Source organism: Budorcas taxicolor, chromosome 14 (assembly GCF_023091745.1).
Source record: "Budorcas taxicolor isolate Tak-1 chromosome 14, Takin1.1, whole genome shotgun sequence".
Classification (NCBI taxonomy): domain Eukaryota; kingdom Metazoa; phylum Chordata; class Mammalia; order Artiodactyla; family Bovidae; genus Budorcas; species Budorcas taxicolor.
Genome location: NC_068923.1, coordinates 73,714,345 through 73,741,928, shown reverse-complemented (window position 1 = coordinate 73,741,928; position 27,584 = coordinate 73,714,345). Strand labels below are relative to the sequence as shown.

General features: G+C 35.4%; 1 protein-coding gene across 1 annotated transcript in view; it reads left to right on the top strand.

Annotated features, from left to right (window-relative positions):
- The window catches only part of RIMS2 (regulating synaptic membrane exocytosis 2), a 595,573-nt gene that overhangs the window by 321,708 nt on the left and 246,281 nt on the right, over positions 1-27,584 (top strand). Inside the window, exons 14-16 of the mRNA XM_052651514.1 lie at positions 3,136-3,307; positions 5,779-5,932; positions 22,502-22,528. Coding sequence (XP_052507474.1) covers positions 3,136-3,307; positions 5,779-5,932; positions 22,502-22,528 — 353 coding nt within the window. The remainder of the gene's footprint in view (positions 1-3,135; positions 3,308-5,778; positions 5,933-22,501; positions 22,529-27,584) is intronic.

The window sequence follows — 27,584 nt, the reverse complement described above, 5'->3', positions numbered from 1 at the left end:
GGAAAAAAGTAGTACACTAATTTCCCTTCCCTAGCTCTTCTGCATCCCTGGTTTCTAGGGCTGGTCTGGTCATTTTTCTCAGGATGGAAGTAGCCGGATACAGATGTGGTTTTAAACATAGTTGTATGCTTCTGCACACTCTCTTACTTGGTTTAACTCAAAGTCATCAGTATTGAATGCCACAGTATCATCTGAAGAATAGCCTCAACAAAGACAATAACAAGTAGGCAGTTAACAAAGGCCTTACACTTTGATACATATTTTGGAAAACAAATTATTCAAAAAATATGTGAGGTTGCCACAGCCTCCTAAACTATTAGAAACTGTCTGCTGTATGATTTTATCTGATGAAGTTTACTTAAAGAAGATTGTTATGTAACAACTTAGATTGTCTTTCGGGGAGGGATACACTTTGAACTGTAAGGGAAGATGAGGATATGCAATAACTAAAATGGTAAATCCAACTTAAAACTTCAGTTGGATGACAGATGTCACAGCCATATTATCTACCATCTCACGGGGAGGCCACATCACTTTGCTTCTCAGAGTGCAGCGAGTTTACTAGTCTAAGCATCCTTAGATTGCCATCATAAAAACTTGCAGAAAATCGTGCATTCCCACATATGCTTTTATGTAAGCCACGTAACAAGTCATAGCTCAGTTGGTAGAGAATCCGCCTGCAATGCAGGAGGATCTGGTTCGATTCCTGGGTCGGGAAGATCCACTGGAGAAAGGCTAGACTATCCACTCCAGTATTCTTGGGCTTCCCTTGTGGCTCAGCTGGTAAAGAATCTGCCCTCGATGTGAGAGACCTGGGTTCAATCCCTGGGTTAGGAAGATCCTCTGAAGAAGGGAAAGGCCACCCACTCCAGTATTCTGGCCTGGAGAATTCCATGGACATAGTCCGTGAGGTCGCAAGAGTCAGACATGACTTTCACTTCACTTCACTTCAACAAGTTACTAGAGCTCTGAAGAAAAATGCTTGTTTTTGAAGATGATAAAAGTCTCTCAGATTATTTGTTTTTTTTTTTGTTGACTGTTTAGTTTTAGTTTATTTTTCATGCCTCTTCCCACTTTCTGAGCAGAGCTCAGATGGATGAGAAAGTCCCTTTAAAGACTCCGTTGTATTCCCCAATATAGAATTTTTATCTTTTCTCAACAGCAAAAAATTAAGAAAGTTTTGAATTTTTTTTCTCAGATTATCTCTTAGCTGAGTTTTCTTGTCAGTTATCAGGAATTTGAAGAATATTTAGGCAAGTTTGTTGCTCACTTTATTAATAGAGTTGTGTCAGGATTTTATCCGTAGTAGAAAACAGAATTCTCTGGTTAACTCACATGGCTACTTTATCACCTGAACCTTTTTTATTCTGTTAACATAAGTTTTTACACATGAATAAAGGACTGTGCTTTTAGTTTGAATTATTTGTTTTTTGGAAGAAAAGCCACAGGTCGTAGGAAGCAGTATAAACCATTCTTGGATTAGATGGCAAGGTTCCATCTAAATATTTTCTTTCTGATGTTGGTGGAAGGAATTTTTATCGCTGACAGGGTGTCATGATTCATTCTTTTATGGATAGAATATAAAGTAGATGCTTTATAAATATTTGTTAAAGTTTTGGAAGGAGGAAGTGACAGTCATAAATCATAGTCCTTGTCATTATTTCTCTATTATTTAGTTCTAATTTACAGTGCCACTTCTTTTTCATAAATTTGAATGGAGATAAGATTTCCTACATGGGTTTCCAAAATTATTTTCCTAGGGAAACCATAGAAATTAATAAAGATACATTGCTTTTAAATGGCCACATTAAATACATGCTTTTGATTCATTAAGTTAAATCTCTTGCATCTCCTGCATTGGCAGGAGGATTCTTTGCCACTCACACCCTGGGAAGCCCTTGTATTAAACAGCAAGCTCTGCTTTCACCTAGAAGTCATATAGACTCCCTCATTTAGAGGTACTCTATCCCTTCTTAGTTCAAACTGCTTCCTGTTTCCCAATACTCTTAGAACTGTGCTGTGCTGAGAGAACTTGAAGAAGTTAATACAGTTCCACTTTCTGTTCATTGGCACTTTTCTCTTCAAATAGCCTCTTCTGATAGCTTAACATCGCCTTCCTTGATGATTTTCTTTGTTCCTATTCAGCCATTGATCCTCTCCAATAAGCTAAAGTAGTGATCTCCAGAAAGAATGGATGTACCCAGGGAATGTACGAAACAATTCATTGGAGTTCAGAAAGAAATATTTGTCTTTTAATTTTCATCTATTTTTGATTCCTATTTTTGTATATTTACCAATGAATGCAATATTACATATTATATGCAATTATATGCATGCAAGTAATACATGCATATAATTTATAAATTATATGTATATAATGGAATGCATAATAAAAAAACATTAATTTGATAGAAATATGCAGCAGGAAAAAGTATGAAAGCCCCTGAACTGGAAGTTCTATCCATCAGGATGGCAAACTTGCATTTCCAGCCCAGACTATAGCAGCTACCTCACACAGAAATAATTTTACTATGTTTATAAAGACCTATAAATGTCAAATGAGGAAGTGTGGATATATAAGAAGATTGAGAATATGTAATTACAATTGCTCATTAGCTTAACTGCATGGATATAAAGACGTGAACATAACAATTTATTAGATTTATTGTACAAAGAATTTCTGTAGTTTAAGTGAATAGGTTAAAATTGGTTGCAAATTGGTTGCAAATACTGTGTATAGAATTTGCATATGTACAAATACTCAAAGTAATAGTGTATGTAGCCAATAGATTGATTTCCATTTTAAAGGTTTCCAGTAGGGCACTGTGTTTTAAAAAAAAAAAATGAGAGTTAAATATTCTTTAGTCTGGTTTTATTTAGAATTTGTGAAAGACTGTTTTTAATTATCTATCATGGAAAATTTTCATAATAATTGTAATATTCTGTTATTAAATCAAAGTTACATAATGTTGTGCCTTATACATTTCAATAGTAATTTTGAAGATTACAGTATTTTTAATATATGACAAATTTATGGGAAAACTTCACTTCTTTCCTGCGAAACTTTAATACATTTTAGGGCAAAAGTTAAGATGAAGGTTTATGTAAGTTCATATATTCTTGTTTTCTTCATAGTGACAAAAACAAGAGAAGAACTAAAACAGTGAAGAAAACTTTGGAGCCCAAATGGAACCAAACATTCATTTATTCTCCAGTCCATCGAAGAGAATTTCGGGAACGAATGCTGGAGATTACCCTTTGGGATCAAGCTCGAGTTCGAGAGGAAGAAAGTGAATTTTTAGGAGAGGTATCTGAAACTATTTTAAAGCTTAGACTATTCATGTTATCCCAAATACTTTTGTTTATATGACTGTCAGTAAAATATTATATTTTGAATACCTGAGAAAGTAAACATAATTTAACAATGAATTTAGCTGCTGTTTTAAGAAAAAAACTTACTGATGTTTTTATAGTATTTGTATATCCTTTTAGTTTACTAAACCAGTTGTACCAATATAATTCAATCATTTACCCATGGATAAATGGATGAATTTAGGGACTGAGGTTTCAAAGGCAGACAAGGTATATTCCTCTCTTTAAAGAATTTATAATCCACTAGAATACATATAAGTGAATGAACAATTATAACGTAGCATGACAGATGTTCTACGGGAAAGTGCAGTAGGAATACAAAATTGCTGTGCAGGGAAGGGGAAGTAAGTGGTCCAGGGAAGACTCCACAAAGAAACTAGAATTTAGCAAAGTCAGAGGGAGTAAAGTTCCTGCAGAGGGAATACAAGATCCTAGAGTTATGGGAGTCTTGGACAACTGCATTGAAATTTGAAAAGAATGTGGTAAGAAATGAGACTTGAAAGCTAAACTGATGTCTGATTGTATCCGTTCATGTATCATATTAAGAGGCTGGATTTTATCCTGTAGATAATGGGAACAAATGACAGCTTGGAAAGAGCATGACTTGATTTCATATATACTTGAGAAAATATTTCTATCTGAAAGGTAGAGGATGAATTAAAGGGAACAGATGAGAGGCAGTTCTCTCACCATTAACAGACTAAGATAACTGCTTTCAGCTTTTTTCAGCATGGTTGATTTTCCTGAGTGAATTAAATGGTAATATCATGGGTAAAACAACAATCCATAGAAATATTGAACTGAATGTTGTTAGCAAAGGAATCAAAGAGTTGGAAAGAAAGGGAATATAATTGCTAAAAGCAGAGACTAGCTTCTGCTGCCTGGTTGTGCGTTCCTGACACTGCTACTTCCTGACTTTGGCACTTAGCAAGTTATTTAATATATTTGCACTTTAGTTTCCTCTTCAGTAGAGTGAGAAGGGCTAGAGTGAGGATTAAATGTGTGTGTGTGTGTGTGTGTGTGTGTGTGTGTGTGTATAACCACTTAAAACACATGCCTATATTTTTGAAAATGACTAGGGACAATTTAGGAAGAATGAAGAGTACCTTAGTTTTACTTTTTACCTCCCATAGCTATAACAGTTCTCATATCCTTAAACACAGACCTTGTCATATTTGCATGACTTTGAAAGATAATAAAAAGAATCATTTATTTCTATGGACTGATTTACCTTTCAAATTTATTATATATTCATATTATAATATGTGATGATGTGATGTGTTTGTGTGCTTAGTCGTGTCTGACTCTTTGCAACTCCACAGACTTGTAGCCTGCATGGCTCCTCTGTCCATGGAATTTTCCAGGCAAGAATTCTGGACTGGGTTCCATTTCCTATTCCAAGGGAATAATCTTCCCAACCAAAGGATTGAACCCATGTCTCATGCGTCTCCTGCATTGCAGGCAGATTCTTTACTGCTGAGCCACTTAAAAATCCATTCTTTTTTTCTTTCCTGTTTTGAATTCTTAGTATCATGATACATTAAACTGAGTTTTAAGTAAGACAGTCTTTGATTTATATTGCATCTGTTTCACTTACCAGCAATGCAGACTTACACAATTTTTAAAATCTTTTTCAACCTTGGTATGCTTATCTGTAAAAAGTTGACTAATAAGACCAACCTAGTAGTTTTTACCCAAGAATTAAGATAATGTATGACGTGGAGAAGGAAATGGCAACCCACTCCAGTACTCTTGCCTGGAGAATCCCATGGAGGGAGGTAGGCTACAGTCTATGGGGTTGCAAAGAGTCGGACACGACTGAGCGACTTCACTTCACTTCATGACATGCTTCTTAACACACAGTAAGCATTTCTAATTTGTTTTTATATCCCCGTTTCAGAATTTGTAAAGGTTAAGCTAATGAATGTAAGCTTAAAACCGTAAAACAGTATACATATATTAGTTATATTTACTGACATTTAATAATAAGTTCTCTTTCAGTTCAGTTCAGTCGCTCAGTTGTGTCCTACTCTTTGCAACCCCACGGACTGTAGCATGTCAGGCCTCCCTGTCCATCACCAACTCCTGGAGTTTACTCAAACTTATGTCCATTGAGTCGGTGATGCCATCCGAACATCTCATCAATGTCATATTTAACAGCCTCTAGTAGAGGGTCTGCTACAGCCTCCAGTAGTTCAAAGAGCTACAAAATAAATGCCTTAGGTATATAAAGCTGTTAAGTCAATGAGTTATAAATATTTATATATTTAACTAGTGTTGAGCATATGGGCAGTTCTACTGTATAACCTTGCTTTTGACCTAACAACATTACTATTATAATGAAATCATTTCATAGAATTTCTATATTATTGTCATATGACAATTCTTTGTCTCTTGGCTTCGTAGATTTTAATTGAATTAGAAACAGCATTATTAGATGATGAGCCACATTGGTACAAGCTTCAGACCCATGATGTTTCTTCATTGCCACTTCCCCATCCTTCACCATATATGCCACGACGACAGCTCCATGGAGAGAGCCCAACACGGAGGTTGCAAAGTAAGTTTTCAGTAAAATTTTTCATATATTTATTGAAACATCTTGGATGATATATATGACAGAGAATTTAAGGACACTGTTATGGGTATTAACAGGTATCTATTAGTATTTTCATTGCTATTCTTAAAGCTTTTAAATTGATACACTTAACTGAATGCATGTTGTATTCACTTATCACAGTGTGACACACTGTGCTTCACTGTGTTAAAACTTCACAATGTTTTAACTTTACCTCTTAGAATCTAAAATATAGAAATTAAATAGTTAATGTAGTAGAATTTGGTCATGTAGCTGTAGATATCTGAAATTATGATTTCTACCTTCATTAAGCCAAATATTTTAGGAATATATAGGATAAAAGTATAGCATAGTGGTTGAAACCATGTCTACGAACATTACTCAGATAAACTTTAAGTTTTAATTCTCTCATTTAACAATTGTATGACTTGAGGTAAGTCATCTCTCTCTGTTTCGCTTTCTTCATTTAGAAAATGGAAATAATACATCACAGAACGGTTCTAGGAGTTAATCTCAGGAGTATAAACTGATACTATTGTTGTTGTTATCAGTGTTTGCATTTTATCCTGAATTATGCACAGTCCAAACTATAAAATAGATTATTCAGAGAATCTTGAAGGAAACGCAGAAATATTTTCCTCATTGAAAATGGAAAATGGCGTTGTTGGTTTGTTGATCTTGCAGCTCAAGTTTATTTGTTTTTTTCTGATGAATCTTTGTGATAGGTGAAGTGGATGCTTTTTGCTTTGGATAGTATTCATGGAGCCATCATGTTTCAGGTTTAGCAACTTTTTTGTCAAGTAATAGGGAGCTGATTGAGATTAACTAAATTTCAGAAGTACAAATTTATAAGCATAAATACTGTGTCATCATGACATCAGTCATGGTAAAGATACTTGACCATATAACAAATAACTCTTGTATAAATGGATCACAGCCTTTCTGATGAATAAAGGGCTGAATTACATATCAGAAGGTTGTTGAATAGAGAATTAGAGCAAAGCATTGACTTTATGGAATAATTAGTCATAGGAAAGCATAGAGATGTGTATCAACTTCTTTTTAAAATAATCTAATTACTGGAATTTTATTTCCATTAGACATAACCTCTTACCCTTGGAGGGGATTAATTTAACACTAATTTTACAGCACTCACTTTTTTCAATTCCCCCCAGAGTGAATACCCAGACACCTTTATTTGCAGTTGCCATCACAATATTGTTTGTTGTAACTACATTATCATGAAATTTATGTTGACTAAATTTAGAGTGTCTGCTCTTTCTGACCCTGTAATCTACTCAGTACATTGTCTCTAAATCATAGTGTAGGATGATGAGTTACTACGTGAAGGTTGCTAGTATAATTCATTTTCTACTAATTCCTGTAGATGAGGTTTATATGCCATTAATGCTAGCTTCTATTGCCCTTTCTTGCAGCACTGGCCTCTTCTCTATTTACTCTAGTTGTTATTGCAATAAAGAGTAGGTTTGATGACTCTTAGTATCTGAAACTCTTAAATCTACCAATAATTTTCATTTTTTCCCTCCCTAGCTAAGAATAGTTTATGTAAGGTATGATGAGAATAAAGGACTTTCTAGTTATCTGTATAATCATGGATATTCTTGAAGTTAATTTAATCAATTTTGCAAATATTAATATTTTCCATCCTTACAATGCTTCCTCTGTTAAATAATCATTAATAATATTAAATTAACCCCTAGGTGAAATAATAACTGCATGTTGTACTGTATGAGTCTTGCCACTATCAATTAACTTCTAATAAAATTAATTTCCAATATTTGAATGTATGACTGAATTTGGTGTTTTACATTAAAATTTTATTATAATTTATTAGCAGTGTGTGGAGAAGGCAGTGGCAACCCACTCCAGTACTCTTGCCTGGACAATCCCATGGACGGAGGAGCCTGGTAGACTGCGGTCCATGGGGTCACACAGAGTTGGACACAACTGAAGCAACTTAGCAGCAGCAGCAGCAGCAATGTGTAGGCATAAAGATAGGAAAAAATGATGTGATAAAGGAAGATTAGGAGATAACACTCAGGGATAGTCAGAAAGTTAAAGACATTACCATCTGCTAAGTGTATGTTGCTCATCAATGACAGGTTCAAGTTCAGTTCAGTTCAGTTCAGTCGCTTCCAACTCTTTGTGACCCCATGAATCGCAGCACGCAGGCCTCCCTGTCCATCACCATCTCCCGGAGTTCACTCAGACTCATGTCCATTGAGTCCATGATGCCACCCAGCCATCTCATCCTCTGTCGTCCCCTTCTCCTTCTGCCCCCAATCCCTCCCAGCATCAGAGTCTTTTCCAGTGAGTCAACTCTTCGCATGAGGTGGCCAAAGTACTGGAGCTTCAGCTTTAGCATCATTCCCTCCCAAGAAATCCCAGGGTTGATCTCCTTCAGAATGGACTGGTTGGATCTCCTTGCAGTCCAAGGGACTCTCAAGAGTCTTCTCCAACACCATAGTTCAAAAGCATCAATTCTTCGGTGCTCAGCTTTCTTCACAGTCCAACTCTCACATCCATACATGACCACAGGAAAAACCATAGCCTTGACTAGACGGACCTTAGTTGGCAAAATAGTGTCTCTGCTTTTGAATATGCTATCTAGGTTGGTCATAACTTTTCTTCCAAAGAATAAGAGTCTTTTAATTTCATGGCTGCAGTCACCATCTGCAGTGATTTTGGAGCCCCAAAAAATAAAGTCTGACATTGTTTCCACTGTTTCCCCATCTATTTCCCATGAAGTGATGGGACCAGATGTTAGGGTGTTAGTAAGTAAGTATATTTGATTTATATCATACCTGAATGGTCTATTGGTTTTCCCTACTTTCTTCAATTTAAGTCTGAATTTGGCAATAAGCAATTCATGATCTGAGCCACAGTCAGCTCCCAGTCTTGTTTTTGCTGACTGTATAAAGCTTCTCCATCTTTGGCTGCAAAGAATATAACCAACCTAATTTTGGTGTTGACCGTCTGGTGATGTCCATTTGTAGAGTCTTCTCTTGTGTTGTTGGAAGAAGGTGTTTGCTATGACCAGTGCATTCTCTTGGCAAAACTCTATTAGCCTTTGCCCTGCTTCATTCCATACTGCAAGGCCAAATTTGCCTGCTACTCCAGGTGTTTCTTGACTTCCTACTATTGCATTTCAGTCCCCTGTAATGAAACGGACTTCTTTTTTGGATGTTAGTTCTAAAAGGTCTTGTAGGTCTTCATAGAACCATTCAACTTCAGCTAATTCAGTGTTGGGGCATAGGCTTGGATTACCATGATATTGAATGGTTTGCCTTGGAAATGAACAGAGATCATTCTGTCGTTTTTGAGATTGCATCCAAGTACTGCATTTTGGACTCTTTTGTTGACCATGATGGCTACTCCATTCCTTCTAAGGGATTCTTGCCCACAGTAGTAGATATAATGGTCATGTGAGTTAAACTCACCCGTTCCAGTCCATTTTAGTTCGCTGATTCCTAGAATGTCAATGTTCACTCTTTCCATCTCCTGTTTGACCACTTCCAATTTGCCTTGATTCATGGACCTAACATTCCAGGTTCCTATGCAATATTGCTCTTTACAGCATCATATCCTTGCTTCTATCACCAGTCACATCTACAACTGGGTGTTGTTTTTGCTTTGGCTCCATCCCTTCATTCTTTCTGGAGTTATTTCCTCCACTGATCTCCAGTACCATGTTGGGCACCTACTGACCTGGGGAGTTCCTCTTTCAGTATCCTATCATTTTGCCTTTTCATACTGTTCATGGGGTTCTCAAGGCAAGAATACTGAAGTGGTTTGCCATTCCCTTCTCCAGTGGACCACACTCTGTCAGTCCTCTACACCGTGACCCACCCGTCTTGGGTGGCCCCACATGGCATGGCTTAATGTCATTGAGTTAGACAAGGCTGTGGTCTGTGTGATCAGATTGGCTAGTTTTCTGTGATTATGGTTTCAATGTGTCTGCCCTCTGATGCCCTCTTGCAACACGTACCGTCTTACTTGGGTTTCTCTTACCTTGGACGTGGGGTACTAGACCATTCAGGTATGACCTAAATCAAATCCCTTATGATTATACATTGGAAGTGAGAAATAGATTTAAGGGACTAGATCTGATAGATAGAGTGCCTGATGAACTATGGAATGAGGTTCCTGACATTGTACAGGAGACAGGGATCGAGACCATCCCCATGGAAAAGAAATGCAAAAAAGCAAAATGGCTGTCTGAGGAGGCCTTACAAATAGCTGTGAAAAGAAGAGAAGTGAAAAGCAAAGGAGAAAGGGAAAGGTATAAGCATCTGAATGCAGAGTTCCAAAGAATAGCAAGGAGAGATAAGAAAGCCTTCCTCAGCGATCAATGCAAAGAAATAGAGGAAAACAACAGAACGGGAAGGACGAGAAATCTCTTCAAGAAAATTAGAGATACCAAGGGAACATTTCATGCAAAGATCTTTTGACATTTTTTCATAGGTTACTGAGACTATGTTGTTGTTGTTTTATAATTTTTTCCTCTCTTCCTCAATTTTGATTATTTTTATTTACTTGTCTTCAAGTTGACTGATATTTTGTTCAGTTATGTGTTCAGTTTTCCAGAAAAAAAAATTCTGTGAATTGTCTTATTAAATACATTATATTTTTCATTTAAATTTTGTATTTGGTTTTCTTAGAAGTTACTATATCTTTCCTGTTCCCCTTGTTTTATTATATGTGTGTATGTATATACAAACAAATGTGTGTGGGCAGATGTGTGTGTGCTTGCTTAGTCTCTAAGTCATGTCAGACTCTTTGCAGCCCCTTGAACTGTAATCCAGCAGGCTCCTCTGTCCATGGGATTTCCCAGGCAAGGATACTGGAGCAGGTTGCCCTTTCCTTCTCCAGGGGATCTTCCCCACCCAGGGATGGAACCTGTATCTCCTGCACTGGCAGGCAAATTCTTTACCACTGAGCCACCTGTGAAGCCCATGTGTAGGTATATGTAGATATGTTAAAGAATTTATAGGATTATATATATACATGCTGCTTCTGCTAAGTCACTTTAGTCATGTCTGACTGTGTGCAACCCCACAGACGGCCTCCTACCAGGCTCCTCTGTCCCTGGGATTCTCCAGGCAAGAACACTGGAGTGGGTTGCCATTTCCTTCTCCAGTGCATGAAAGTGAAAAGTGAAAGTGAAGTTGCTCAGTCGTGTCCAACTCTTAGCGACCTCATGGACTGCAGCCTACCAGGCTCCTCCGTCCATGGGATTTTCCAGGCAAGAGTAGTGGAGTGGGGTGCCATTGCCTTCTCATATGTGAGATATATATGAAATATAATATAATTTATATCTATATGTATAATACTATAACTTTTTAAAGCTATCTATCAGTTCAGTTTAGTTGCTGAGCCGTGTCTGACTCTTTGTGATCCCATGAATCGCAGCACACCAGGCCTCCCTGTCCATCACCAACTCCCGGAGTTTACCCAAACTCATGTCCATCAAGTCGGTGATGCCATCCAGCCATCAAGCTATATATAGTATTTATTTTAAAGTATACTAATTCCAACATCTTAGTCTTTTGTGGGCTTATTAATATTTTTCTTTCTTTCTTTGCCTAGGGATCACATTCTGTATGTTTTATATATCTACTAATGTTTTTTTGTACTGGACATTGTGTTTAATATACTTTAGAGACTGAATTTTGAAGAATATTGTGTTTTATTTTAGCAGACAGTGAAATTACTGAAGGATCACTTAAAATCAATGGAAGATGTGTTTCATTTTTTTTTTTTTTCTATTTTGATCCTTTACATAGTTCTAAGTTATAATCCTTAGTCTAATTTGTGGTTCTTATGTCTAAGTTTTGAACTCTAAACAGAGTTTAAGATTTTGGCCAAAACCTATAATAATAGGATTTAAACTCCAAACTCTGTATCCTATACATCAGGAAGTTGTTGAAATCTTGCAGACCGTTTAGCCTTTCGACTGTGACTTTCTGCTAGGTTTCTTCTTGTTTTTCTCTTTGCAGTTTATAGTTTTAGGCAAGAATTTTGGGGACCGTTAAGTGTAAGTTTTTGGTCTCCTCCTTCTCTGGCTGCATCCATTCCAGGATTTCTGTACAATTACAGCTGCTCTCACAATTCTGAATTCTGATCTCTGGCTTCTCAGTCTTGTAAGACTGAGGTTTTTTGCTGAGCTGTAATTTCTCTTCAGTAAACCATATGGGGAAGGCCATTAAGAGAAAACTGGTCAAATAGGTCCTTTTCTTGGGCTTCTCTGTAGTTCAGCTGGTAGAGAATCCTCCCAGTTCGATGCCTGGGAAGGGAATATCCCCTGGAGAAGGGATAGGCTACCCACTCAAGTATATCTGGCCTGGAGAATTCCATGAACTATACTCCATGGGGTCACAAAGAGTTGGTCACGACTGAGTGACTTTCACTTTCTTTCTTTTATTTTAAGGGTCATATTGCCAATTTCTGCCTGAGTTTGTTCTCTGGTATCTCTGAATAGTTTTGTATTAAAATATTTTTTCTAGAATTTAGAATTATTACTGACAGGAGAGTTAGTTTGATATAAGCTACCCTGTTATTCTCAGAAGCAGAACTCTACATTTTTATTTTTAATTCGAGGATAATTTCTTTAAAATGTTGTGTCGGTTTCTGCCATACATAAACATGAATCAGCGATAGGTATACATATGTCCGCTCCTTCTTGAACCTCCCTCCCATCTCCCACCCTATCCCACCCCTTTAGGTTGTCACAGAGCTCCGGGCTAAGCTCCCTGCATTGTATAGTGACTTCCGGTTAGCTATCTGTTTTACACATGGTAATATATACATTTCAGTGCTACTCTCTCAGTTCGTCCCACCTTCCCCTTCCTCCGCTGTGTCCAGAAGTCTAGAACTCTACATCTTTATGCACTCTTTTTACTGATGTATAGAATTCATATAGAAATATGTGTAAATTGTGAATATACTCATGGATCACTTGTAAGAAACCACAACATGTAGCTAGCACCCACATAAAGAAATAAAACATCATCTACATCTTTCCAGCCTCTCTGCTGCTCTCTTCCAGTAATTATTCCCACTGTCAATAACATATGATAGAATACTTTCACTTATGTTTAATTTCATATAAATGGAATACTCACACATATGTGAATTTTGTAGAAATGAGATTGCACAATATGTTTATATATTGTATCACATATATAATATGTGACTTTTTCCCTTACCACTATGTTGTATGACTCATAAATATTGTTGCATATAATTGAAGTTGTTTATAATTTTCATTGCCATATACAATTTATTTCTATAAATATACACCAGTATATCTTATTTTTAGGTTGGTTATGAAAGCTATTTGTCTAAGTGAATTCTTATGCTTTGGTCAGAGGTAATAACTATACAAAGGAATTGCTTATCTTGGCTTTAAAGTGGGATTTAAACTATTTACAAATTTTGATATACTGTTGTTTATTAGCAACCTTCCAAGAAGGTTATAATGTGAAGGTATTTAGTTACAATCACTAGTTTGGGGGATTAAATTGTTTAATTAAAAAAGCCTACAGTTGATTGACAGTTTGCTTTCAGATTTTGACTGTTCCTGAGAGTGCTTATTGCACATGCCTTTTGGTAATCACATGTGTTCATTTTTGCTATGGATATACCTAGTAATAGAGTAGGTAGGTAAGAGGCTATACATATATTCGGTTGCTGTAGATATTGTGTTACAGTTTCCCCAAGCTATCCAAATGTATACTTCTTACAGCAGTGAATGAGGGTTTGAGTTTCCCTATATGCTTACTTTATATTTGGTATATTTTTAGTTCTTTTCATTCACTCATTCAGGTGGGTGTGTAGTATTACCTCACTGTGGCTTTAATTTACATTTCTCTAATAGCCTTTTCTTAAGTTAATTGACTATTTGGATATCCTCTTTTATGGAGAACCTAGTCAAATTTCTTGCCCATTTTTCTTTGTAATTATTTATATTTATATTACATTTATATTTCTTGATATTTTCATAAGATTTTTATGCTACTTTTGGAGATTCCAGAAGTTCTGTTTAATTCCTGGTTGAATGAAAAGTTTTAATCATGAATAGATTTGAATTATATTATTTTTGTTCTGTGTAAGTGGATATAAATATATGATATATAGTCTTGTTCTACTAATTGGTAAATTGTATTGATTTAAAATGTTAAAGTTATCTTGCATTCCTTTAATAAACCCAAGTATCTCATGATGCATTATAATTTTATCTGTCTCTGGATTCAGTTAGTTAAAATGTTGAGAATTTTTGCCTCTGTATTCCTGAGAGAGAGAAGGGAGAAGAGTTTTCTTTCTTTTTGTAACAACTTACTTGCTTTTGTTATCCATATTCTGCTGCTGGATTCATACAAAATATTAGGAAATTTTACTTCTTTTTTTATTTGATGTCTTTTATTATCCTTTTTTGTAATATCCTTGTTGAGCTTTTATTTCAGTGCTTCTCTGGCTTCATAAATTGTTCCTCATTTTCTGTTGCTTGAAAGAATGTGTATATTATAGGTATTTTTTTCCTGTACATGTTTAGAAGTATTCACCATTTATGTTACCAGGGTTGGCAATTTCTTTGTAGGTGCTGAATTACATTTTCAGTTTCTGTACTAGATTTAAAACTATTCAAAATTTTATGTTTTCTTATGTGTCAGGTTTGTTAGGTTGGATTCTTCTTGGAATTTGAATATTTCTCCAATTTTGAAAAAAAATTTGCACTAAATTTGTTCATAGTAGCATCTTATTGTCTGTTTAATGTCTATTGAATGTGTAGTCATGTCCTCGTTTCCCTTATATTGATAATTTGTTCCTTTTCCTTTTATTGTTCTTGGTCAGATTTGCTGATGAGCTATCAATTCTACTAGTCTTTCAAACAGTAAACTTTTTGTTTGTTTACTTTTTAGGCTGTATATTTCTTTTCTTTTCCATTATTTTTTTTTTCCTATTTCAGTTTTCCTCAATAGGAAACTTTTCCTTTAAGTTTCATTTGTTTCTTGTCATCTCATCAGAAGCATACATAGATAATTTTTAATGTGGTATGATAATATATTGTGTTTTCATTTACCTTTGGATTTTTTAGGAATATATTGTTACATTTTCAAGCTTTAGGGATTTTCTAGGATTTTACAAAACTTTGAAATTGACCATAATAACCATCTTGTAGGAGTATTCACTTTGAATAATTGCAGTCTTTAAAATTAACTGTTTGCTTTATGGTATAGTATGTAATCAATGTTGGTTATTTTTCTTTAAAAGAATGTTTATCTTGTCATAGTTTGGTACGTGTTCAACATATGTTGTTTATTGGGTTTATTAACTTCATTTTTCAGATATTCTGGGGTTTTTTTCTTGATTTTTCATCTGATTATTTCATCAGTTATTGAGAGAGGTATATTAAAATCTCTACCTGTGATTTGTCACTATTTGTTATATATATTTTCAGGATGTGTTATTAAGTGCATACAAAACTAGAATTGTCATATTTTTTTCCTAATGGACTGCTGATTGTATCATTACATAATGCCTCTCTTAGGAATACTTTTTCCTTAAGACATGCTTTGTTTGATGTTACTCTTGCTGCAGCTGCTTTTTTTTTTTTGGTATGGAATATGTTTCTCAGTCCTTTTATTTTCAGCTCTCTGTGTACTTGTATTTAAGATTTGTCTATTGAAAACAATTGTAAACTTTATTTTCTAAAATCCATCTGGAAAAGTTTATCTTTTATTGGGATAATTTATAAATTAACATGCAATTTCTTATAAATTTTGCTTAATATTGTATACATTATTTAACTTTGATTTGTTTTTTTTTCTCCCTTCTTACTTTCTTTCAAGATCCACATTATTTTAATGACATCAACAAATAGTTAGTCACCTGTTATGCTTATGGTGCTTGACATTGTGACTGATCCAAAGATACATAATACATAAGTAGCAAGCAAAACCATTATTTACAAACTTGTCTTTGAAATACACTTTTTAAAAAATTTTACTTAATCTGACTCTTAGGTTCCCATTTTTGTAGTCAAATAGCAGTCATTCCTTCTTCTTCAGTTCAGTTCAGTTCAGTTTAGTCGCTTAGTCGTGTCTGACTCTTTGCGACCCCGTGAATCGCAGCATGCCAGGCCTCCCTGTCCATCACCAGCTCCCGGAGTTCAGTCAGACTCACGTCCATCGAGTCCGTGATGCCATCCAGCCATCTCATCCTCTGTTGACCCCTTCTCCTCTTGCCCCCAATCCCTCCCACCATCAGAGTCTTTTCCAATGAGCCTAACCCTTCTTCTTACCTACTCTCAACTCTCAACCGAGGTTCTAGAAAACCCTAAAAAAAGGACAACATTCAGGGGAAAAACCCACTAATTTTTATTCCTTTGAGCTTCACTGGTATGTCCCAGTGTGCACTGGTTTCTGAAACCAGGTCTACACATAGAAATTGTTACTAATGCTGGTTGCTGTGGTGTTTAGCATCCAGCTTCTGAGGTACTTCATGTAGCTACCATCCTGGAATCCTAAAATAAGACTGGACTCTGGAGAAGTCCTAGAGCCTGGGTTCCTATTATTTACAAGGCTCTTTAACCATTGTCTCCTTACAGATTCTGCCAAATCTTGTCCTTTAGCAAGGTTTGCCTTCATGGCACCCCACTCCAGTACTCTTGCCTGGAAAATCCCATGAATGGAGGAACCTGGTAGGCTGCAGTCCATGGGGTCACTAAGAGTCGGACACGACTGAGCAACTTCACTTTCACTTTTCACTTTCCTGCATTGGAGAAGGAAATGGCAACCCACTCCAGTGTTCTTGCCTGGAGAATCCCAGGGACAAGCGAGCCTGGTGGGCTGCCGTCTATGGGATCACACAGAGTCGGACACAACTGAAGCGACTTAGCAGTAGCAGCAGCCGCCTTCTTTGTAGCCATCTACACTCCTCTTTCTTTTCTGTCTTTTAGCATAATCTCATAGTAAGCCTGTAGTTTCTCCATCTCTCATAGCTTTCCACCCTGAAAGATATATGTCCCTAATTCAAAGAAACACAAAAGTCTATAATAAAACATAATTTCTATACCTGTATGTGGTCATGCAATAATTAATTTCTAACTTTGTATAATTTTTAAAATCATATATAAGAGAGAGGATTGTAAAATTAAAATTTAAGCTTTTGTGAAATGCTGTAGTAATTTAGAAATATGAGAGAATAGTGCAAGTGGTGATGAGTATTTTAGCTAGATCTGAAAAGAATAAGTAGAATTTTAATAAACGGAGGTGAGGGAAGTGAACTGTATGTTTGGGAAGGTAGAGACATAAGGGAATTTATTATGCTGAGACTCACTGCAGAAAGCATTGTGTGCCAGGCTAAGGATTAGGAGATTCTAATTTTTAGATAGAACCTGATGGTAGAAGAATGAAAGGAACAGCATCTTAACATGACTTATTACTTCTCCTGATGTGCTACAACCAGGGGAAAATGTGCTTTGAGGGGAGGGAATTCTCTTCATTGTATCGTATAAACAAATGTCTATCTTGCTTATAAATGTAGACGTGTATTTTGGAATTGGAGCAAGTTAAATATAGTAAATATTAGAGAAAGCAGTAAATTGCAATGAAAAAATTAGGGGGAAATGGCTTTCCTCTATTTGTCTATTTATTATGAAAATATCTGCAATAAAAATGTAAGCTTTAATTAGTATCTTGCAATATTTTTACATATAATCCATTTTCCTTATTTGAAAACTTTTTTTTATAAATTGTGATTCTTAAAATAATGAACATAAATTTTAATTTTAAAAAGACAGAGGAGCTATATCTTTGACAGAAAACACTCATATTCACTCCCTGAAATCATTTAAAATATTAGGTATTTTACGATATTTGTGAAGAGCTGGAGTTTGAAAACTTTAGTGTCTTTTGTTCTGTATTGATTATAGTAATTAATGCCCTTTATACAGTTTTAAGAAATAGTATAATCCTTTGATTATTTGTCTGAAACTTGTAAAATGTTTCATTCTAAATACTGACAGTGAAAACTTACTGTCAGTAAGTTTTGAATACTTCCAAACACTTTCTATGAGGCTGTTATCACCCTGATACCAAAACCAGACAAAGACAACACAAAACAAGAAAACCACAGGCCAATGTCACTGATGAATGTGGATGCAAAAATCCTCAACAAAACTTTATCAAACAGAATTCAGCAGCATGTCAAAAAGTTCATACACCGTGATCAAGTTGGGTTTATTCCAGGGTGCAAGGATTCTTCAATATATGCATATCAATCAATGTGATACACTATATTAACAATATTATGATCTCAATAGATGCAGAAAAAGCCTTTGACAAAATTCAGCACCCATTTTTGATTAAAACTCTTCAAAAATGGGCATAGAAGGAACCTACCTCAACATAGTAAAGGCCCTATTTGATGTCTATAAGCAAACATTATTCTCAATGGTGAAAAACTGAAAGCATTCCAACTAAGATCAGTAACAAGACAAGGGTGTCCACTTTAACAACTGTTATTCAATGTAGTTCTGAAAGTCCTTGCTACAGCAATCCGAGAAGAAAAAGAAATAAAAGGAATCCAGATCAGGAAAGAAGAAGTAAAGCTCTCACTGTTTGAGATGATGATACTGTACACAGAAAACCATAAAGATAGTATCAGAAAATTACTAAAGCTAATCAGTAAATTTAGCAAAGTTGTAGGATACAAATTCAATACACAGAAATCACTTGCATTTCTATAAACTAAAAATGAATTAAGCCTTATACTTCTTGGTAGTTGGACTGATTATTCCATTGTTCCTTTCTTCCCAAGGGCATATTTAGTAGACCAATAGTAATAAAAAGAGAAAAATCACATAAGACCATCTCTGAGTGGTATATAATTGAAATAATGATATAAATAATTTAACAAACTATATGAGGGGTTCTCTTAACAACAGAGTGCTTTACAGAAAATTCTCAAATACCTTTGAAATAAAGAAGGGCATAGTAAACCTGGTGGCTCAGACTGTAAAGAATCTGCCTGCAAAGCAGGTGACCTGGGTTCAATCTCTGGGTCTGTAAGAGCCCCTGGAGAAGGGATTGGCAACCCACTCTAGTATTCTTGCCTGGAGAGTTCCATGGACAGAGGAGCCTGGTGGGCTACAATCCACCAGGTTGCAAAGAGTTTGACAAGACTTGAGCAATTTTCACTTTCACTTTAGTAAACTTAGATCAGTTAAATCTGTCATTAACCCATAATGTCCAGATCATTCAAGATACAGGAAGGATATGAAATTATACTTTCCTCATAATGTTCTTGAGAAAAAAGGCATTATATATTATCAATACACATACTTTCAGTTTTATCAAGGATGCATTGTTACATCTGGACACTGTTCCCAAGAACAAAGTTTTCTGATTCAAAGTTACCTTTGAAGAACACAGACATCAGAATGACATGAAGAAGGGAGAACATTCCAAAATTATACTTTTATTTTTTACTAAACATTCCCAAAATCTTTTTTACTAAATATATATCCATTATAAATACTAGGGTTTGGATATATTAATATGATTTTGCATATGGCAAATAAGTATGGTTATGAATATCATCATTCTAAATATTTAATAAACAGTATTTGATATGATACAAAAATATCTACAGAGAATTTTAAAACTAGTGAAAATGTTAATTGTATCAGCATGTACAATACTTTTTTGATATAGATGTTTAGTTAGACTTATAATTATGTTCAATGTTTTAAGGAAATATATACCAATTCATATTACAATTTAAAATTTTATTTGTTGTTGTTATTCATTTGCTAAGTCTCTAACTCTGCAACTTATTCATTCTCTAACTCTGTGACCCCATGGACTGCAGAACACTACACATACACTGTAGCAATTAAATCTTTTACAAAGTAACATGTTATTTTTATTTATTAACTCATGATTTTCCTGCAATTTTTTGCTGCATGCTTTGTGATTTCCTATTTATATCACAATTTTGAAATATCAGCTATTTATTTGTGATATGTTTTTGTACAACTTTTAAAATATTGCTTTTTCTTCTGCTTTTTTTCTTGTTTAGAAAATTGTTGTAATTTTAACTCTTATTTTCTTTGTCTTTCTTTTTTGGGTAAAAATTACTGTTACTCTCAGAGTTGTCTTTTTCCTTTGTGGTATAATAAGAATTTTAAACATCTTGAAGAATGATAAATCTTTTCACTTTGTTTACCATAGTAATGTCCTCTGGGATTATTTCTTCCAATTATGTTTTAATTTCAGTATGGTCAACAATTCTTTTCCAGTAGTATGCTGGAGATAGAGCCAATTGTATATTCATCTCTTCCCTTCACATACAGTGACTTTGGTAGCTTGAAACTGGCTGTATGGGAGTTTTTACATTATGGAAATAGGCATGTGTTACAAATCAAGGCTTTTTTCCCACTGGAGAGATAGTTGTCAAACCTTTACCAGCACTGCTGCTGCTAAGTCGCTTCAGTCGTGTCCGACTCTGTGCGACCCCATAGACGGCAGCCCACCAGGCTCCCCATCCCTGGGATTCTCCAGGCAAGAACACTGGAGTAGGTTGCCATTTCCTTCTCCAATGCATGAAAGTGAAAAGTGAAAGTGAAGTCGCTCAGTCGTGTCCGACTCTTCATGACCCCATGGACTGCAGCCCACCAGGCTCCTCCACCCGTGGGATTTTCCAGACAAGAGTACTGGAGTGGGGTGCCATTGCCTTCTCCGTTACCAGCACAGCACTGCCTTATATTGTATACTAAAATTAATTTCAGAATTAACAAAATTTGAAATATTAAGGGACTGGAAAACATAAATATTTAACCAAGCTGATATATGAAAGTCATAGACGGAAACTGAGGGAAGATTATCATAAACTAGGATTTTTTAAAAAAGCCGACACAAACTTTAATTCATTTGGGAAACACTATTAATCTATCTGGTTTCAAACTTACTTTACAACATTTATGATGAATATAGTCTTTCTTTTATGAAAATGTTGTAAGGTAAGTTTGAAACCAGGTAGATTAATAGTGTTCTCAAATGAATTAGGGTTTGTGTTGAGTTTTTTAAAAATCCTAGTTTAATCTAGTTGATTCAGTTTTTTGTTAATTTATGAAAAATTTTATATTTATGTTTTATGAAATTCCTTTATAGTGTCCCAAATAAAGGTTTTTCTCCCTTAAAATACTTTATATAATTCCAGCAATGTATAGATTGCCAATGGGACAGATTAATCATGTATAGTAATGGATAGTGTACTACTTCTCCATCTGTTAAGTAAAGTTTAGAATTGTCATTCACATTTAAAAATTTTAATTAAACATTGAAAACTAATTCCATAACAACTAGAGAACCTATTATTTTGTCCTTCTGTGATTTATTGTCTTTGGGCTAACAACGGAGATGTGTTAGGATAAATATTTATTTTTTTCCAGGTAATATGGCATTTTTTCCACTACTTATTATTTTTTTGGCATGATAGTTCATAGATTCCTTTAAATTTCTGATGTATACTCAGATGATAATTTACTCTTCTTTTAAATGTAAAAACAATTTGTTAATATTGTGCTACCTTTTGAAACTTGGTAAATATTTAGAAATAGATGAATCTAACTAATTTGTATTTTGCTAACTTAACTGTGAGAAGGCAATGGCAACCCACTGCAGTACTCTTGCCTGGAAAATCCCATGGACGGAGGAGCCTGGTAGGCTGCAGTCCATGGGGTCGCTAATAGTCTTTTACGACTGAGCGACTTCACTTTCACTTTTCACTTTCATGCATTGGAGATGGAAATGGCAACCCACTCCAGTGTTCTTGCCTGGAGAATCCCAGGGATGGGGGAGAATCCCAGGGACGGGGGAGTCTGGTGGGCTGCCGTCTATGGGGTCACACAGAGGCGGACACAACTGAAGCGACTTAGCAGCAGCAGCAGCAGCAACTTAACTGTGATGATTTCTATGAATTATATTTTTTATTGAATGTGAATGTCAACATAGCTTGTTCTTTATGAATTTTCAGTTTTCTTTGTACAAAAAGAAATCAGTTTTAAGAGATACTTTTTCCAAAATCAGAAAATCCAAAATTAATAATGTTTCTCTATTATCTCTTCAATTTAAGTTTATTAGTTCTTGTGTGCCAAATTTCTGTGTGTAACAGTTATGTCTTACATTTAGTTATGTCATACAGTTAATGTATGTTATATGGCCATATAATATAAAATAGAATTGATAGTCATTAGTATGCAGGGCAGGCCTATATTAATTTTTTATTTTATGTACCTTCTCTAATTTGTGCTTCTCTCTTAGCCTCTAACTGTTTCATGTATTCAAAGTTCCTAGTAAAATTTATAATTCCTTCATTATTTTATTCTGACTAATATGGCCTTTTAAATTTTTAAATGAAGATGTTAAATGACCTTCTGTAGTGTGAAGCAGAAATTAGATTTTAATATCCCTTTTGCATGTAAAGAGTTTTAAATCTATTTTGACATTTTAATTTTTTTTCCAGATAAAGCCTTATGTTCATATAATTCAGGTAAATTTTAGCATGCACAGTGTTTAATGCATGAATTCATATGCACAGTTTAATTGGTTTGTTGTTTTGTGCTTTGTCTGGCTATTGTGCATATGTAAAATGACTAAACAAAATGTCACTAGCTTTCTTTTTCTACCTATAGAGCTTTTCCAGTATCTCCCATGTTGACATCTTTATTATTTTGGTATTAAAAACCTTTTGTTGAAATATAGTGATTTGTGATTTTAGTGTGTCTGCTCTTGTCTCATTTAATATGGTATTATTTCATCAGTGAAGTATGTTTTAGTGTATTATTGTGTTATCATGTGCACTATTTCAGAACTTTTGAATATATATGGATGCAATTTGCTATATTTTTGACTTATGAAGGAATAGTGTTAAATGTTCTAAATATGTTAAATTAAAATATAATTAAAACTGCAGTGTTTGCTGTAGTTTCCATCATTTTAGCCATTTTTCGTATCTTTTAAGGAAAACTAAATAGATTTAGGTTTTTATGACTTTTAAATTCATATATGCGCAGAGTGTATGCCAAGCTATTTAAACTGATGGTAAGTTTTTTAACTGCTTTCTGAGCTTTTTCTTGGTTTTTAACAGTTTTAATAAGGTTAACATTTAAAATTTAGTCTAATGAACTGGTGTATTTAAAAAATTAACTTCTTAAGTAAGATCAGGAAAAAAGGTATTTAAAACTACAGGAATAGTGGACTGAGTTTTCAGTCCCTAAATGAAAACGAGGTAAATGAAGAAGGACTTACTGTTTACAACCAGAATTGAGTAAAAGGGGGTGGACTTTCCTTCCCACCTTAAAACAACAACAAAAATGAACAAGTACAAGAAACAACTGTTTGAATAACACTGGACATCAGGCTACTGCTAAGAGAACCCTAAGAACTACTGAGAGAACTAAGATGAGTTGAACCCTGTAACTGCCCTTGCCTAATTCTGTTGAAGAGAATTTCCTGCACACAGCATAGTGGGAGGAGCCCAGATGGAACCTACAGATTCCCTGAGTTAGGGCGATGGAGCTGAATTCAGGGAGACAGACTACTGGACAGAGAGAACTATGCAGAGAGGGGACGCAAGCACCACTAAAGATCCCTCTCAAGTGTTCAGACGAGGCTGATGGATGAGTGAATGGAGGAATCGCCCCAATGCTGGGCAAAGAACCACCCAAAAGGATTAGAGGTAACAATACCTGAGAATAGGGTCTTTTTTTTTTTTTTTTTCCAGTGAGTCTGGAAACATCAAGTTTCACAGGACATTGTATTGAGTATGCAGAAATGTCTGACCTCAGTAGTGAAGAATAGTTAGCCATAGAACACGGTATAACATTTAAAAAATTTTTAAAGCACGAACTGAAAGGAACGAAGTGTTTATATGAAAACTCCATGTAGAAGAAAGCTTAAGAATATTTAAAGGAATATAAAAGCATCCAACATACAATGTAAAATTCACAATGGCTGGCATCCAATTAAAAATTACCAGGCATGTAGAAAAGGAAAAAAAAATCATTAAAAGGACATAAATGAACCAAAATTAAATAAGAGCTATAACAATTCAGTTCAGTCGCTCAGTTGTGTCCAACTCTTTGCAACCCCATGAACTGCAGCATGCCAAGCTTCCCTGTCCATCACCAACTCCTGGAGCTTGCTCAGACTCATATCCATTGAATCAGTGATGCCATCTGACCATCTTATCCTCTGTCATCCCCTTTTCCTCCTGCCTTCAGTCTTTCCCAGCATCAGGGTCTTTTCAAATGAGTCAGTTCTTCACATCAGGTGGCCAAAGTATTGGAGTTTCAGCTTCAGCATTAGTCCTTCCAATGACTGTTCAGGACTGATTTCCTTTAGGATGGACTTGTTGGATCTCCTTGCAGTCCAGGGGACTCTCAAGAGTCTTCCCCAGCACCGCAGTTCGAAAGCATCAATTCTTCGGCACTCAGCTTTCATTATGGTCCAACTCACATTCTGTATGTGACTACTGGAAACACCATAGCTTTGACAATATAGACCTTTGAAGCTATCTAATACACAGGTAATTTAAGTCCCTAAGCCCCTGCAGGAGAGGAGAGGCGGAAGCACAAAGATATTTGAAGAAATAATGGCTGATCAATTGCCCAATTTGATGGAAACCGATAAACCTACATATCCAGGAATGTCACTGAACTCCAAGCACAAGAAGCATAAATAATATACCAAGGCACCTTAAAATTATGTTCTTTAAAACTAATCACAAATAGAAAATCTTGTAGCATTGAGAGGACATAAACTCAACACATAACTGAGAAATAAAGGTAAAGATGACTGCAGATTTTGCATAGGAAACAATGTGAATACTCAAAGAAAAAATATCAATCTAGAATTCATGCCCATTCATATTTCCTACAAAAATGAAAGCGAAATAAAATCTTTTCAAACACACCACTGCTGAAAGAGCTCATCACCAGAAGACTTGCCCTTCAGTTCAGTTCAGTTCAGTCGCTCAGTCGTGTCCGACTCTTTGCAACCCCATGAATTGCAGCACGCCAGGCCTCTCTGTCCATCACCAACTCCCGGAGTTCACTCAGACTCACGTCCATCGAGTCAGTGATGCCATCCAGGCATTTCATCCTCTGTCGTCCCCTTCTCCTCCTGCCCCCAATCCCTCCCAGCGTCAGGGCCTTTTCCAATGAGTCGACTTTTCGCATGAGGTGGCCAAAGTACTGGAGTTTCAGCTTTAGCATCATTCCTTCCAAAGAAATCCCAGGGCTGATCTCCTTCAGAATGGACTGGGTGGATCTCCTTGCAGTCCAAGGGACTCTCAAGAGTCTTCTCCAACACCACAGTTCAAAAGCATCAATTCTTCGGCGCTCAGCCTTCTTCACAGTCCAACTCTCACATCCATACATGACCACTGGAAAAACCATAGCCTTGACTAGATGGACCTTAGTTGGCAAAGTAATGTCTCTGCTTTTGAATATACTATCTAGGTTGGTCATAACTTTTCTTCCAAGGAGTAAGCGTCTTTTAATTTCATGGCTGCAGTCACCATCTGCAGTGATTTTGGAGCCCCCCAAAATAAAGTCTGCCACTGTTTCCACTGTTTCCCCATCTATTTCCCATGAAGTGATGGGGCCGGATGCCATCATCTTCGTTTTCTGAATGTTGAGCTTTAAGCCAACTTTTTCACTCTCCTCTTTCACTTTCATCAAGAGGCTTTTTAGCTCCTGTTCACTTTCTACCATAAGGGTGGTGTCATCTGCATATCTGAGGTTATTGATATTTCTCCCGGCAATCTTGATTCCAGCTTGTGCTTCTTCCAGTCTAACATTTCTCATGATGTACTCTGCATATAAGTTAAATAAGCAGGGTGACAATATACAGCCTTGACGCACTCCTTTTCCTATTTGGAACCAGTCTGTTGTTCCATGTCCAATTCTAACTGTTGCTTCCTAGCCTGCATACAGATTTCTCAAGAGGCAGGTCAGGTGGTCTGGTATTTCCATCTCTTTCAGAATTTTCCACAGTTTCTTGTGATCCACACAGTGAAAGGCTTTGGCATAGTCAATAAAGCAGAAATAGATGTTTTTTTCTGGAACTCTCTTGCTTTTTCTATGATCCAGCGGATGTTGGCAATTTGATCTCTTGTTCCTCTGCCTTTTCTAAAACCGGCTTGAACATCAGGAAATCACGGTTCACATAACTTGCCCTTAACAAATGTTAAAGAAAGTCCTTTAATCCTTCCGCAATCAAAAAGAAGAAGAATGACACCAGACAAAGATATATAATATGAATGTATATAAAAGAAAGAGGACTATCAGAAAAGGTAACTTCATGGATGAATATATAAGATTTTTTTCTTGTTTAAATATGTTTAATTGACTATTTAAACAAATAGCAATACAGTACAAGGTTTGCAGTACATGTGAAATACATGACAATAGCAGCAGAAATGTAAAGAGAGGAGAAATAGAAGTGTATGACTATAGTGTTTTTATGGATTATTGAGTGTATTATTGAATGTAGATTGTAATAAGTTAAATATGTGTACTGTAAGCCCTCCAATCACAAAATAAAGTGTTAGTGCTAATAAGCCAGGAGAAAAGAGAAAATGAAGCCAGAAAAGTAAACTTTTCATTGAAAGAAATACAGAAAAAGAGGGAAAATGGAACAAAGGGACAACTAGAAAATAAATAGTAAGTTGATAATATAAGCCAATAAAGTCAATGATCACATTAAGTGTAAATAGTAAAAATACCCCAATAAAAAGGCAGAGATTGGATTTTTTTTAAGACCCAGCCATATGCTGCCTACAAGAAACCCATTATAAATATAAAACACAAGGAGTTTTAATGAAAAGAATAGGAAAGATATAATATGCTAATGTAAATTAAAAGAAATATGAATTACCTATGTTATATTAGAAAAATTAGATTTTAGAGCAAATATATTACCAGGGACAGTGTTTATTTTATAATAATAAAAGGGTGGGGTGGGAGGTGGGAGGGGGGTTCAGGATTGGTGACTCATGTACACCCATGGCTGATTCATGTCAATGTATGGCAACACCAATACAGTATTGTAAAGCAAAATAAAAGAAAAATAAAAATTAAAAAAAAAATTCAGAAACTAAAAAAATATAAAAGGGTAAATTGATCAAGAGATAATACCAATTCTCAGCATTTAAACATGTAATAATAAAGCTTCAAGTTACTTAGAGAAAATTTATAGAGATTGTTAGACTAGATTAATTTTTTAAAAATAAAAAAGAAATTAACTATGATTTTTGAATAGCTGAACAAAATTGACCAAGGAAAATGACACAGATTACTGAAATGCTTTGGAAATCCCTACTAATTTAACCGAATTTAAAGGGAATACTCTGGAGAATCACATAGGAATATAATAAACACTTTTATGCTATGAAATTAAATAACCTAGATGAAATGGGAAAATGTCTAGATTCATAAATTATAGAAACAGATTTAAAAAATCTGAAAAACTGTATAACATATAAAGAAGTTGAATCAGTAATGAAGATTTCCCCACAAATAAAGCCTAGGCTTGGTGGCTTT